General features: G+C 35.5%; 1 protein-coding gene across 6 annotated transcripts in view; it reads left to right on the top strand.

Moving 5' to 3' along the window:
• The window catches only part of COL24A1 (collagen type XXIV alpha 1 chain), a 387,629-nt gene that overhangs the window by 27,332 nt on the left and 347,091 nt on the right, over positions 1–13,206 (top strand). For all 6 annotated transcript variants that reach the window (XM_035252039.3, XM_078332354.1, XM_035252040.3 and 3 more), the window contains 2 exons: positions 4,192–4,245; positions 6,880–6,933. In XM_035252039.3, coding sequence (XP_035107930.3) covers positions 4,192–4,245; positions 6,880–6,933 — 108 coding nt within the window. The remainder of the gene's footprint in view (positions 1–4,191; positions 4,246–6,879; positions 6,934–13,206) is intronic.

The raw sequence follows: 13,206 nt of genomic DNA, 5'->3' as shown, positions 1-13,206 counted from the left end.
TTCTTGCATTTCGTCCCTTCTCACCAGAGAAGGGTTTGGTTGTAGATCATAAAATGATATGCTCTTCTTCTTCAGCTCCACATTTTCTACTCTTGGCTCTTTGAGGTTGGGTTTTTGAAGGGTCATGAATTATATTTCCTGTGGCTTGCCCCATTCCCTTAAACCTAATTGTTGTAATAAAAAAAATTCTTGAAATGGATTTCCAAGACTAATATGTGTCCAAGATTTGAGGTCTGAGGAGGTTTTTGGTTTTGGTTATCTCTTAACACCTTTGTTCCAAAGTTCTCAGTATTGGGCAGGTAATCTTCATATTTCGTGGTTTGTGGCTATGATCTTTCCTTGTTTTACTGGGGATGAAGTTTTCTTCCTTTGGTGCTTTTTGTTGTTTACAGCTGGTTTTGAGGGAGGGAGGGTAGTCTGGAAAATGTTCTCACTCTGACATCATTTATCAAAATTCTCTAGAGATCTTTTAAAAACATGAATCAGATAACGTTATTTATCAGCTTAAGTCCTTCGATGGAAGAAGATTATAACACTTAAGCTGAAACTCTTTATAGTGACCTGGGAAGTAGGTGATATGGCCCCTGCTTACCTCTGCAACTGTCTCTTGCCCCACTTTTCCCCTTGCTCTATTAGTTTTCTTTTAATTCCTCAAAAAGACTGTGTCTTTTCTTTGTTTGGTTTGGTTTTACTTATGTCCTTATTCATTCATTCCTGTCTTCTGAAATTTTATTTTCTTCTCTTTTCTGGCTTCTATTCATCTTTTAGGTCTAACTGTATACTTCTTCAGAAAAGCCTTCTCTGACATCACAATATATATTAGGTCCACTATGTTAATCTCTTTCTTGATTGCCTATTCTTTTCCTCCATATCACTAAGTAAAATTTGTAATTATGTGTTTATCTTTTAATGTGTGTGTTTTTATCTAGACTGGAAACTCCAGGGGGGTGTGATGCTTTATAATGCTTGTTAAGTGAGTGAATGAATAAATTTAAAAAGGAATGTTAGATGCAGGGCTTCCAACATTAACTGACCAGGGTTTATTATCTGTTAGAAGTATTGGTCTATCAGATAGATTTACTTTAATTTATATATTACCCTAGTAGTAATAATATATAACATTTAGTCAGCGATTGCTGTGCCTCATGCATACCTTAAAAAAGTTAATTAGACAACAGTTTACTGGTTAGCTACTATATGCCAGGCACAGTGACAGGTGTTTTATATACAATAGCTTTAATTCTTACAATAACTCTAAAAGATAAATTTCTATCATCAATATTTTAAAGATGAGGAAACTAAAGCTTAGAAAGGGTAACTCACTTATCCCAGGTTATTCAGTTAGTAAATGATTGAGGCATGATTTGAATCTACATTGTACAATTGCAAAGCCATTGCTTTTAAAATAGAATTGTACTTTCTCTTAATAACAAATAGAAAGTTAAAGTGGCTTTTTTAGTACTTAACCTTAATTTATAGAAAATAATTTTTTTCTCCTCAAAAATATCATGCTGTAGAAATTGTTTCTTCTCTGATATCTAGAAAATGCCTGTTAATCTGTCATCAAAGATTCAGAAAATACAAAATTGTGAAGACATGACAACTGATTTTAATTTAGTGCCTATTAAAAACTCAAATATTTCAATCATGACATAAAATATATGTTATTTCCCCTCTAGTATCTAATATTAATTGCATCTTAGTTCAGGCTGCTGTCACAAAATTACATAAACTAGGAGGCTTATACACAATAGAAATTTATCTCACAGTTCTGGAAGTTGGGAAGTCCAAGATCAAGGTGCCAGCAGATTTGGTAGTCGGCCTGGGCTTAATTTCTGGTTCATAGATGGCACCTTCGTGCTGTGTTCTCACATGGTGGAAGAGGAAAATGAACTAACTCCCTTAAGCCTCTTTTATAGAACACTAATCCCTGACCCATCACCTGCCAAAGTCTCCATCTCCTACTACCATCACTTTGTTTAGAATTTCAACATATGAATTTTGGAGGGACACAAACATTCAAGCCATAACAAACTGCCTTTTCAATGTGAGTGGAATAGTGTTTTCTTTTGTCACAAAGTAGTAAGACAGGGCACTAAACCAAACTAGACATTTCTAAAGAAAACTTTCCATTTACTTTTTCATTTTAGTTCCAATTTATCCTACTTGCTCCTTTAAATTTTGGGGGATTTAAATTTAAATCATCAGCTGCTAACTTTTTTATTATAGCAACAGGGCCAGAATTAACTTGAAAAGAAAGTCAATGTTTCTTGACAAAATGTCAATTTTGTCAATTTTTCTTTTATTCAATTTTTATTGAGTAAAAATCAATATTTGATGGAAGTTAGTGATCTGATAATGAATGGCTGCTCAGAAAGGAGAATGCCCTCAGTTAGGGGCTAAAGAGAAACAGCATTTCTCCCTCAATATTAGGAAATACAGAGAAAGTTTTATAAAGTTAGGGGGTAGGAGAAGAAAAATACAACTAAAGGAGAAACATGGGCAATTTGAAATACGTAATAAATATCAGAAAACTGCAAATAGCTGTAATAAAAAGAGAAAGTATCCAGGAGTAGTTAATATTAAAAAAAAGTCAAATGAGAAATATGCAAAATAACTGTTATTTTTCAACAAAATTTACTCATTTCCCTCGTCTTTTTGAACTGGAATGATCCTTACCCATCAATCCATTTCCCTCTCCTCCTTTGAAACTCAATGTAAATATTAGGTGTACCTGGCCATGCTGTAGATTAAACCGTATGAAATTGTAGGTTAAAAACTGTCACATGGGCCAGGCATGGTGGCTAGGATTACAGGCATAATCCTAGCACTTTGGGAGGCCAAGGCCGGCAGATCATGAGGTCAAGAGATCGAGACCATCCTGGCCAACATGGTGAAACCTCATCTCTACTAAAAAACACAAAAATTATCTGGGCGTGGTGCCATGTACCTGTAGTCCCAGTTACCTGGGAGGCTGACACAGGAGAATTGCTTGAACCCAGGAGGTGGAGGTTGCAGTGATCCCAGATCGTGCCACTGCATTCCAGCCTGGCGCCTAGAAACAGAGCAAGACTGTCACTAAAAAAAAAAATAAAATAAAAAACAAAAAATACTGTGACATGTTGGTAAGTACATATGATTTAACCTGGATTCACCTCTTTATTTTTTCTGTGCAATCAGCATAAGTATATAAACATTTTATAATGAAGCAAAATAAAGCCCACTAGGTCACAGTACTTGTTATTGGTGAGGCTAGTATTTTAACCCCGATGTGTGTCTAATTTGAAAGCGTGTACTATTTTTGCTGCAATAATGAATGAATATTTGTTAAATGGAGTATGTGTATGCTCTATAGACACCAAGAATAATGCCATATCAGCAGAGTGCTCAGTAACAATTGAATTAATGAACAGATGAATGAATGAATGAATGAATATGTGTTCAGCCGTATCACATATGAGCATTTATTCTTCCACAGTTGATTGTTAAAGTAAAAAAAGACAAAATAAAACTTTATATGCAGAAGTAAAGAAGTCGTATCCTATCTCTTATTTGATATATTTAAAGTAACATTTAAATAACTCAGAACAATTTAACAATTGATCAGTTTTTGCTTTCATATTTTGTTTTATAAATATTTAACTCTATTAGTGACTTCCTGGCATGCTGCAATTGGTATAAGTTAGATTTATTAATGAATATACAAGAAGGATCTCATTATAACAGTTTAACACATTACACAGATCCTCGGTATAATTCTTTTCAAAGAACGTAAAATGACCAGTGCTTTCATTTTTCAAAGCAAGTCTTCTTTTGAATGGTGTTTGAAAAAAAACTTGTAGTTGTTGGTCTCCAAACCCTAAATTGGTTTCCTTCTTTCGTAGTAAAAGTAAATTTAGGTAAAAAATTACCCACAAAACTACTAGTTGTGGTCCCTTTAAAAACCAGATACAGTGGCTGTAACCATAAGTCATAGACTTCCTGCTACCATTTCTGGCCAGATTAAAGAGGCCATTTGAGTTTCAGCTCGCCCCTGCCGATTTGGGTAAGGGGATTCGTGTTACTTTAAAATCATCATCAGCTGGGAACTGGGACAGAAAAAGAGTTATCTTGGGTGGAAATCTTATTAAGACTTGTAAGAAAAAAATGCATCTACTATCACGCCTAATGTCTTGGCATTTGTTTTCCAAGGGTCCACCCGGTCCAGCAGGTATCCCAGGTCCGTCAGGGAAGAGAGGTCCACGGGTAAGTAGATGCGCTACATTTCCTGCTGGCAGTGAGAATTTGTAACTTTCTAACATGTTTTTTCTAGTATTGTACAGTATGTACTTCCTTTGGAAACCTGCCTGGATCTTCAAACTTAGCCCTACCTTAGCCAATTCAAGAGAAGCTTAAGAACACATGCAGCCTAGTTTATTTCGAATGTAAACACACAGCCAAAGCATTCTCTGTGAAAATGTCCAACAAAGATAATCAAATTTGTAAATTAGTGGCTGTTCTGATGCTACTAATAACATTATTCTTACTTATAAAGTGATCTCAATGGTGTAAGGTGAGATTCATTTGTTTAGGGAAATGAAGAGGAGTGGGCTGCTTTAAAATAGTACATTCCTGGATTACATAGTGGAAAATACTGCAGCTATTGACTAGAAAAAAACTGCCCTGAGGAAAAAAGCTGCCTTAAAGATCAGTAGTTTTTCACGTTGCACAGGCCCAACAAAAGATTTATTGCTATATTAGAATTAGTTTCCTTCAAACTTAAAAAAATGTGGATTTTTTTACTATAGAAAGTCTTTGTTCAATGAATTAGAAAAAGAATTCTGCAACAAATGCAAATACCTTTTATCATCCACTTTGTTTTTATTCTGATTTTTATTTAACATACAGAGATTATAAAGAAAAATTACTCTAAAGTATTACTTTAAGTTGTCTGTAGTCTCATCAAACTTGTCCATTTAAGGCCTAAGATAAATTCTCACTGGGCTCTAGCTGTTTCGTGTTTAAAAAAAAAATTCTCTGTAGTTGATGACCTATCACATTTCTCCCATAGCCCCTTTTAAACCTTGCTCATTCTCCTCTAGCCCATGCGCTATTCCCATCCTCCTACTTTGTGAGAATTTGGATCTACTTTTCTGAGAAACTGGCCCATCTTTGTACTCATTCTATTCCCTCTCCACTGCTGAGGTTGTTCTCTCAACAGCATGAACTTCAGGTTCAGAATCTCCACCTATTATCATAATACAGCAGTTTCCTTCCCTAATTTCTTTTTTATCCTCCATTTATGTGTTTAATTCTCATTCCCTTAAGGAAGAGCGATTTTTTTTCCCTCAAGACTAATTATTTTACTTGTGTTCCTAATTTCATCTTATCTAACTTAAAATTTGCAACTTCACATTTTTTCTCTCCCTAAATTTTATATTATTTGGCAACAACCAACAAGTTATCCCTTTTTCATAAATCCCAAACTTTCATTGATATTAATTTTTCCTAAAGCTGTTGTTTTGGCTCACTGTTGTTTGCACTATTGAGCTGTATGAAATAATAATGTATATCCATCGTCCTTACTTTTACATCAGCAACTCATTCATTAATCCCCACAAATGCTTGTTAAAATGGACTTTTGGAAGACTACCAATGATATGTGTCAGAACATCTATTTTTTTTTTTTTTTTGAGACAGAGTTTTACTCTGTCACCCAGGCTTGAGGGCTGTGGTAGATATTACAGCTCACTGTAGGCTTGATCTCCAGGGCTCAGGGCATCTTCTCACCTCAGCTTTCTGAGTAGCTGGGACTACTGGTGTGGGCCACTATGTTTGGCAATTTTTTTTTATTTTTGGTAGTGATGAGGTCTTGCTGTTTTGCCCTGACTGGTCTCAAACTCCCAGTGCAAGTGATGCTCCCACCTCAGCCTCTCAAAATGGTAGGATTACAGGTCTGAGCCACCACACTCAGCCAAAATTTAATCATTTTTCTTTAGTTTTCATCTCGTTAGATGTATTTTCAATATTTGCATTGCTGACACCTCTGTCTTTCTGAAGCATTCTGCTCTATTAATTCAGAATTGAAGAGACAAATAATTATTAACTATGTTATGGGTTAAGAGGGAGGCATGGCTGAATAGCACAGAAGTAGGGTACAAAACTGAAATAAGTATAGGGAGCCTTGACACATGGACAGCTTTCTGGAGAGAGTGATCTGTTCCACTATTTACTGGTTGTATGAGCTTATGTTTCCTGATTTTTAAATGGGAGTAAAAATAATAACCTTGCAGGATTGTTGTAAGGATTAGTAATGAGAAACACAAAGCATTAACATAGTTCCTAGCACATAGTAGGTACTCAGAAAATAGCATCAATTTTTGAATTAAGATTGTATAATTTATCAGTGATGCAAAATCAAATTTACTAAATATTAAACAAGTGTAGCTAGTCAATGTGTTAAGTACTACACTAGTAATATTTTTAAGAGTCTCTTTTCAAAGAATTTATAATCCTGGGACTAAGTAGAGCATGCCATAAGGCAGTTAAAATAGAAATAAAGTATGTAAGTAACAGATTAGAACAGTGTAAGGAATGCCCCAGGGGAATATACAGTCCATTGGTAAATGAGTTTTATATGAAGAAATTTCTATATAAGTTAGAGATATATTACTTCATGTTGTTGTGGCTAGGATTTAAAAGTGAGTTGAGATCTGAAGAATAATTTGGGTAGGTATAGGGGACAAGCTAACGGAAGTAGATCTTTAAGGCATACTTAATAACATTATCAAAAACTCAAGTGCAGAGAGGGATAACACATGTTGAGAGGGAAGTAAGCAATTGTACTTTGTTCCATTCCAATATGTTCCAAGAATGATGACTTCTTTTTACTACTTGCAGGGCATACCAGGGCCACACGGAAATCCTGGGTTACCTGGATTACCTGGTCCAAAGGTAAGTGATTACTAATGAGTATCACATTATTTTCCTGACATTAAAAGAAGATCCCTAACATTTAAGGCCAGTCTTGGTACATCAAGGATCTCTGTCATCTCCAGAGCATGATTCTTCAACATGATTGTCTTAGCCTAGCAAAGAGCTGAGTTAGTCTGAAAGCCCACCATACTTGGATTTGTATTCTTAGTGTTAAAATCAGGTACAGGCCTGCTTAGTATTCCAGAATCGTTACTGTCAAAAATATGATGGCAATGTATGAAAACCTCTGAAATATAAGATTATGATTTGAGTAATTTACCTTAAATTAAGGCCATTTTAATTTTTAAATAAACACCAAGGACATAAAATATTATTTACCTGCTCCATACTTCCCTAATTATTTTTACCTGAAAAATTTCTCAAGGTGTTTAAAGAATGATCAAATGTTTATGAAAACAATGAACCTGAAATCTATATACAGTGTACATAATTGTATGATTGTTATATGATAGATAATAGTGTGATAAATAGTAGTGAGAACATAGAAAAAAGTGTAGAAGAATACAGATAAACAGGTTGATTCGCTTGAGAGAATGTATGCGCATGGAAATATCACTCAATGTAAATATAAAATATTTAATGGTATCTGCATTCCCATTTTATATATATGTATTAAATATATAAATATATTTAATATATATACTAGATAAATAATTTAATATATTTAGTATATAAATATATTTAATACTCCCCAATTAAAATATTCTCATTCCCATTATATATATCATATATATTAAATAAATATATATAAAATAAAATATTTCCATTCCCTTAAAATATATAAAATAAATTATTTTCATTCCCTAGTTATATATATTCTCAGTTTGTTCAGGCTGCTATAACAAAATACCATAAACTGAGTAGTTTATAATCAGCAGAAATTCATTTCTCACAGTTCACACAATTCTGGAGCCTGGGAAGTCCAAGGTTAGAGCACCAGAAGATTTGGTATCTACTGAGGGCCTGCTTTCTGGTTCATAGGCAGAGACTTCTCAATGTGTCATCACAAAATGGAAGGAACTAGCTATGTCTCTGGGGTCTCTTTTATCAGGGCACTAATCCCATTCATACGGGCTCCACCTCCGATTATTACATTGGGGATTAGGGTTCAACATATAAATTTTGAAGTCTATTGCATTAGGAAGAGAGGAAAGAAAAAAGTGTGCATATGAGTGATGACAGAGTTTGGGGAACAGATTAGATAAGTATTAGGATTTTGATTGCCAGTAACTTTATGAATCTTTTAGGGTCTCACCCCTCTGCTTATCAGAGATCACATTCAGAAGTAAACATGTAATCATATGGATTGGTTAAGAACAGAAGTTTTGGAATCTGACAGATGTGGGTTCAAGGCTCAGCTTTTTCAATTTGAATGACTAAAAGAAAATTGCTTGCTAAGGCTCATTAAGCTTCTTTTCTTTTCTGTAAAATGGGGAGAACCATGGTACCTACTCATAGCACTACAGTGATGGCTAAACACATTAATGTGAGTAAAGCTCTTAACATGGTGCTACCATGTCATAAGTAGTATCATTATTATTAGTAATAATAGCATATAGCAAGGATAATTCAAATCTAAATTTCCTAAAGTTTCTCACCTGTGTTGACAATTGTTTTGAGTTCAATAAAAGTGCCTCAGAGAGGAAAAACAGACTCTTTAAAATCAAGTCTGGATAAGTAATAGGGAAGAAGATAGATGGCTTCTAAGGAAATTAGAAATTCGTTTTTCAGTTTGTGGTTCCATGGCCCTTTGAGCTTTATTTGGGGACTTTATAATTAGTCTAATAAGGTTAAAGTAGCTATAAAGGCTCAGATTATATTTCTCCACAGGGCTGAATGTATACTGGGTATATATTTCTACTAATTGCCTCCTCTCCACAAGACCCAGGGAGAAATAAAAAAAGGAAAGGGGAATTTCTACCCGGCTTATATTATTATCCCTCTTATAGGTTGGTACAAAGGTAATTCCAGTATTTCCCCATTAAAAAGGCAGGAACCACAATTACTTTTGCACCGATCTAATATTTCAGCCAGTAGCAAACAGTTAGGCACTCATAATTTAACTCTCAATCTGCAGTGGCAAGAACCAGTTTACTCCATGTAGAGAGTCCTTTCTTAATAAGCACTATTGCTGTTTCAGAATAGAAACAAACAAAAACAAAAAAATGGAAAATGGGTGAGGAGACATAAAGCTAGAGATGGTGGAAAGCATTTTATTTCATTGACTTCTTAAAATGTGTATGCATGTTTAGAAGAAAATATTTGAGAAAATGAAGTACTTTGTATCAAACTAAAATTACCCCTGTTCTAAGATTGAACACATTGTAATGGATATTCCAATTACCCTGATTTGATTATAAGGATGTAACAAATCATCACATGTAACTGGAAAATATGTATCAAAAATAAAATTTACACATATTAAAAATAGTGTTTTAAAATACTGTTTGGTATTAATATATGTCTATGGCAAAATGATCTAGGAAAGAAGAAAATGTAATCTCAAGAGTCTTCTTTAATATTACATTTAGTAGGATGGATTTAATTTTGACTATAACTATATTCATCAATAAGATATTTTATGAATGCATATATGGAGGATTGAAAAACCTCCATTTATTTTGCAAAAAATTAGGCCTATTGGGGATTTAATTGTATAAACCTGAATGATGTCTTTAATTCATATTTGGTTTAAGAATTTGATAACTGTCCAAACTAGCCAAAATTGACCATGATTTAACTGCATATATCTGTGGAAGGTAGAGATTTGTGGCAGGTGTTTAAAAATCACCATTGTGTCAAAAATGTATTATATAAAGCTTGTAGTGTTTGATTTAGTGAAACTGATTTCTTCGGTACTTAACATGTATTTCTAGAGTAATCAGGATTAATAGAACATTCAAATTTTATACTTTATAATCCTCTTTTATCTACTATCTGCCACTTATTTTATGTATGACATCTCATTTAGTTTTATCCCAGTCGTAAGTACTATGAAAGCAGGCTTTGTTACCTTCTGGTTTACACAGAAGAAAACACTTGAGAGAAGTATGCACTTAACCAAGGTAACACTGGAAGTGGTAGAGGCAGAGACAAAACTGGAAATGTCTTAGTCTTTTTCTTACACTAGGTAAGGAAAAAATATATATTTTCTTTCTTCTTAAGGTGTTTTATATGTTAAATATAATATATTTATATTTATAATATTATATATTATATATATTTAATATATATATATTTAATATATATTTATATATAATTTATATATAATTTATATATAATTAATATAAATATAAATTATATTAAATAATTTATATTATAAAAATTTATAATATAAAAAATTATATTAAATAATTAAATATAAATATAAATATATTAAATATATATCATATAAATATATTATATTTAATATATAAAACACCTTAAGAAGAAAGGTCAGAGGTAGGGTTACCTAACTTAAAGAAATTATGCATTTATTTAATAATAGTAACAAAGTAGTTATCTTCCAAGGTTCCAGGTTATCCTGTGGATAATGATAGTAATATAAAAATTCTATGAGGAGTGAAACTGATTCCTAATCCATGAGGACTGTCTTGTTAAATTGTTAAATAATAGAAGTATATAGTGCCATACAAAAATTTAGTGGATATGCAGAAATTTTTTTCAGCATGATTTAAAATAGAGAAAGACTATTGAGATCATAGCTGAAATCAGAAGACTGATGGTAGAAATATTCTTTAAAAAAAAAAGTAAATTCCATTTCCTGTTTTCCAGAGAGAATGGCCTTTTTCTTCTTATCAAATGCCACCAGGGCCCATAGTTTATTATATTTATCTATTAAATGAACTATATTTCTGTTTATTTGCAGGGTGATGGAAATGTTTATTGCTATTAATTAAACACGTGTAATTATGCTTTAGATCTTTGAACATGAGTAATGAATACACGTAGAGTCGATGTCTTCAGTCTACCATGTGCTTACAATTCCAGTCCAGGCAATCTGTGGTCAAGACAGTTCTTCTTCAAAAAATGCTTCACAGAGGAAGCCTAAAACCTTCCCACAAACATTCACATCTTATGTTAATTTAGTCAGGACCAATACTTCTTCAAATTTAATCCAGTTAAATGAAAACATCTAGCCTTAACCCATAGTAACAATGTTTCATTAATAATATTTAATATATTAGTATATATATTAAGTATTCAACACCAAAGAGTAGTATCTTAATGTTACGTTCTTTCCTTGGTTATGACTGTCTTCTCCCATGTCTCCATCATGTATTTATCTTAACTAGAAGTATAATTTCTCCTTCAATGTGAATCAAATAAAGATCGTAAATAAAGATGCTTACTCACACTAAGAATTTTTTGGTGGGTCAGGTTGCCATAAAAAAATAGTCAGTCCAACATTATGAAAATGTAAAAAGTGATATGGGAGCTGGGCAAGATGACCAACTAGACACAACCACGTGGAACAGCTGCCACTGAAGACTGGGATTTCGCACACTCTTAACAGATCTGTAGAGAAAGGGCACCAGGAATGGACAGAGGGAAGACACAGAAGCTGGACTGAAGAGGGAGGAACCTGAGAACCCTGCATGGGGCTACTTCACATCAGGACTCATTCATGAACCCCAATGACTCTCAGGAAACAGGTGAATTGAACTGGCAAGGAGCAACCCACTTTTGCCATGGGCCTCTGGAATTCTGGCAGGAGGAGACCCCTTAACCACCACAGACACTTGATTGGCAGAGAGAACCGCTTAGGTGAGTGGTAAGGGCAGCACTCCAGCCAGTGTGAAGCCCAGAGGGTTTGGTGCAGGAGCATCTGTAGTGGAGCATGGCCAGGGATGCCAATCCCCCTATGCTCTCCTTGCTCCCATAGGAGACTTTAGCCCTAGGGGAACTTTAGCCCATATGTAAACTCTGCAAGGTGGTCTTTCCTTTCAGATGGGCCTGGTCTGATCTGAGATTTCCTTGATCTGCTGGCCTCTCCCAGGGCACCCAATGCTGCACTGCAAACAGATCAATCAGGCCAGGTCCCTGGGAGCCTGCATTATAACTCCTGCACTGTTGGACTGTGCCTGACCAGCAGAGTGGCCCTCTGGACATGCAACAGCCAACCTGTTCCTGCTCCCATTGCAGCATCCCTAGGCCCCATGGCCACTCCCCATATTGCTTTGCCAATGCATGTGTGTGCAGTCAGATCTTGCCTTCCCTGCTCTACTGGTATGCATGTGCACCCTGCCCTGCGACTGATGCTGGCATGTGTGCACTCCACCTCCCCTCCTTCTGCCATACCGCTATTGCAATCAGGCCCTTGGTAGGCACAGAGCCTTCCAGGCCTGCCCCTGCCAGCACCTCACCCCTGTACCAACACTGCCACTGGAATGAAACTAGGCATGAAGAACAGTGGACCCTCTCCCACCCTGAGTAGCCACCTTCACCTGCATAAACATGCACAGAGGGCACACACAATCCTGCACCTGCCAGTACCTCACCCCTGTGCTAACACCACCACCTGGGTAACCCCCACCTTCCTGAGTCATGCTACCTCTGCCACTGCTGTAAATGCCTGCATGAAAGCTGGTTCTTCAGCACCTGCCAGCACCGTGCCATGGTGGTGGTGGTGGTGGCGGTGGTGGTGCTGCTGCTGCTGCTGCTGCTGGCATGTGCAAACAAGGACAGATCCCACTGTTACCACCCTATAAAGCACTTTGTCTGGCACCACCCATTGGAGTGCTGTGACCAGAGGTTCAGGAACTCAGCTCCCCTCAGTGTAGTGGCTTCCTAACCTTGAGGAGCCAGAGAACAAAATCAAGGCCCAATATCAGTTACTCAGAGTTAAAGCACATATTTCAGGGTTGTGAGTTGAGCCTTGGCCCCTTAAAATCTTCCAGAAATGAGACCAGTTGACTGAGCCAACCTTATACCACGATAAAACCCTCAAGTTTATTAAATAGGATAAAAGAAAAAAACCATTCAAAGGACGGCAATTTCAAAGACTGAAGGAACATGAGCCTTCAAAGATGAGAAAGAACCTGTACAAGAACTCTGACAACTAAAAAAAGATAGCGTACTTTCTTTCCTCCAAATGACTACACTAGCCCTGCAGCAAGGCTTCTGAACTGGGCTGAGATGGCTGAAATGACAGAAATAGAATTCAGAATATGAATTAGGAACAAAGATTATTGAGATGCAGCAGTAAGCTGAAACCCAACCCAAGGAAGC

Source organism: Callithrix jacchus, chromosome 7, assembly GCF_049354715.1.
Source record: "Callithrix jacchus isolate 240 chromosome 7, calJac240_pri, whole genome shotgun sequence".
Taxonomy (NCBI): domain Eukaryota; kingdom Metazoa; phylum Chordata; class Mammalia; order Primates; family Cebidae; genus Callithrix; species Callithrix jacchus.
The sequence above is the reverse complement of the archived record's forward strand: the minus strand, read 5'-3'. Positions and strand labels throughout refer to the sequence as shown.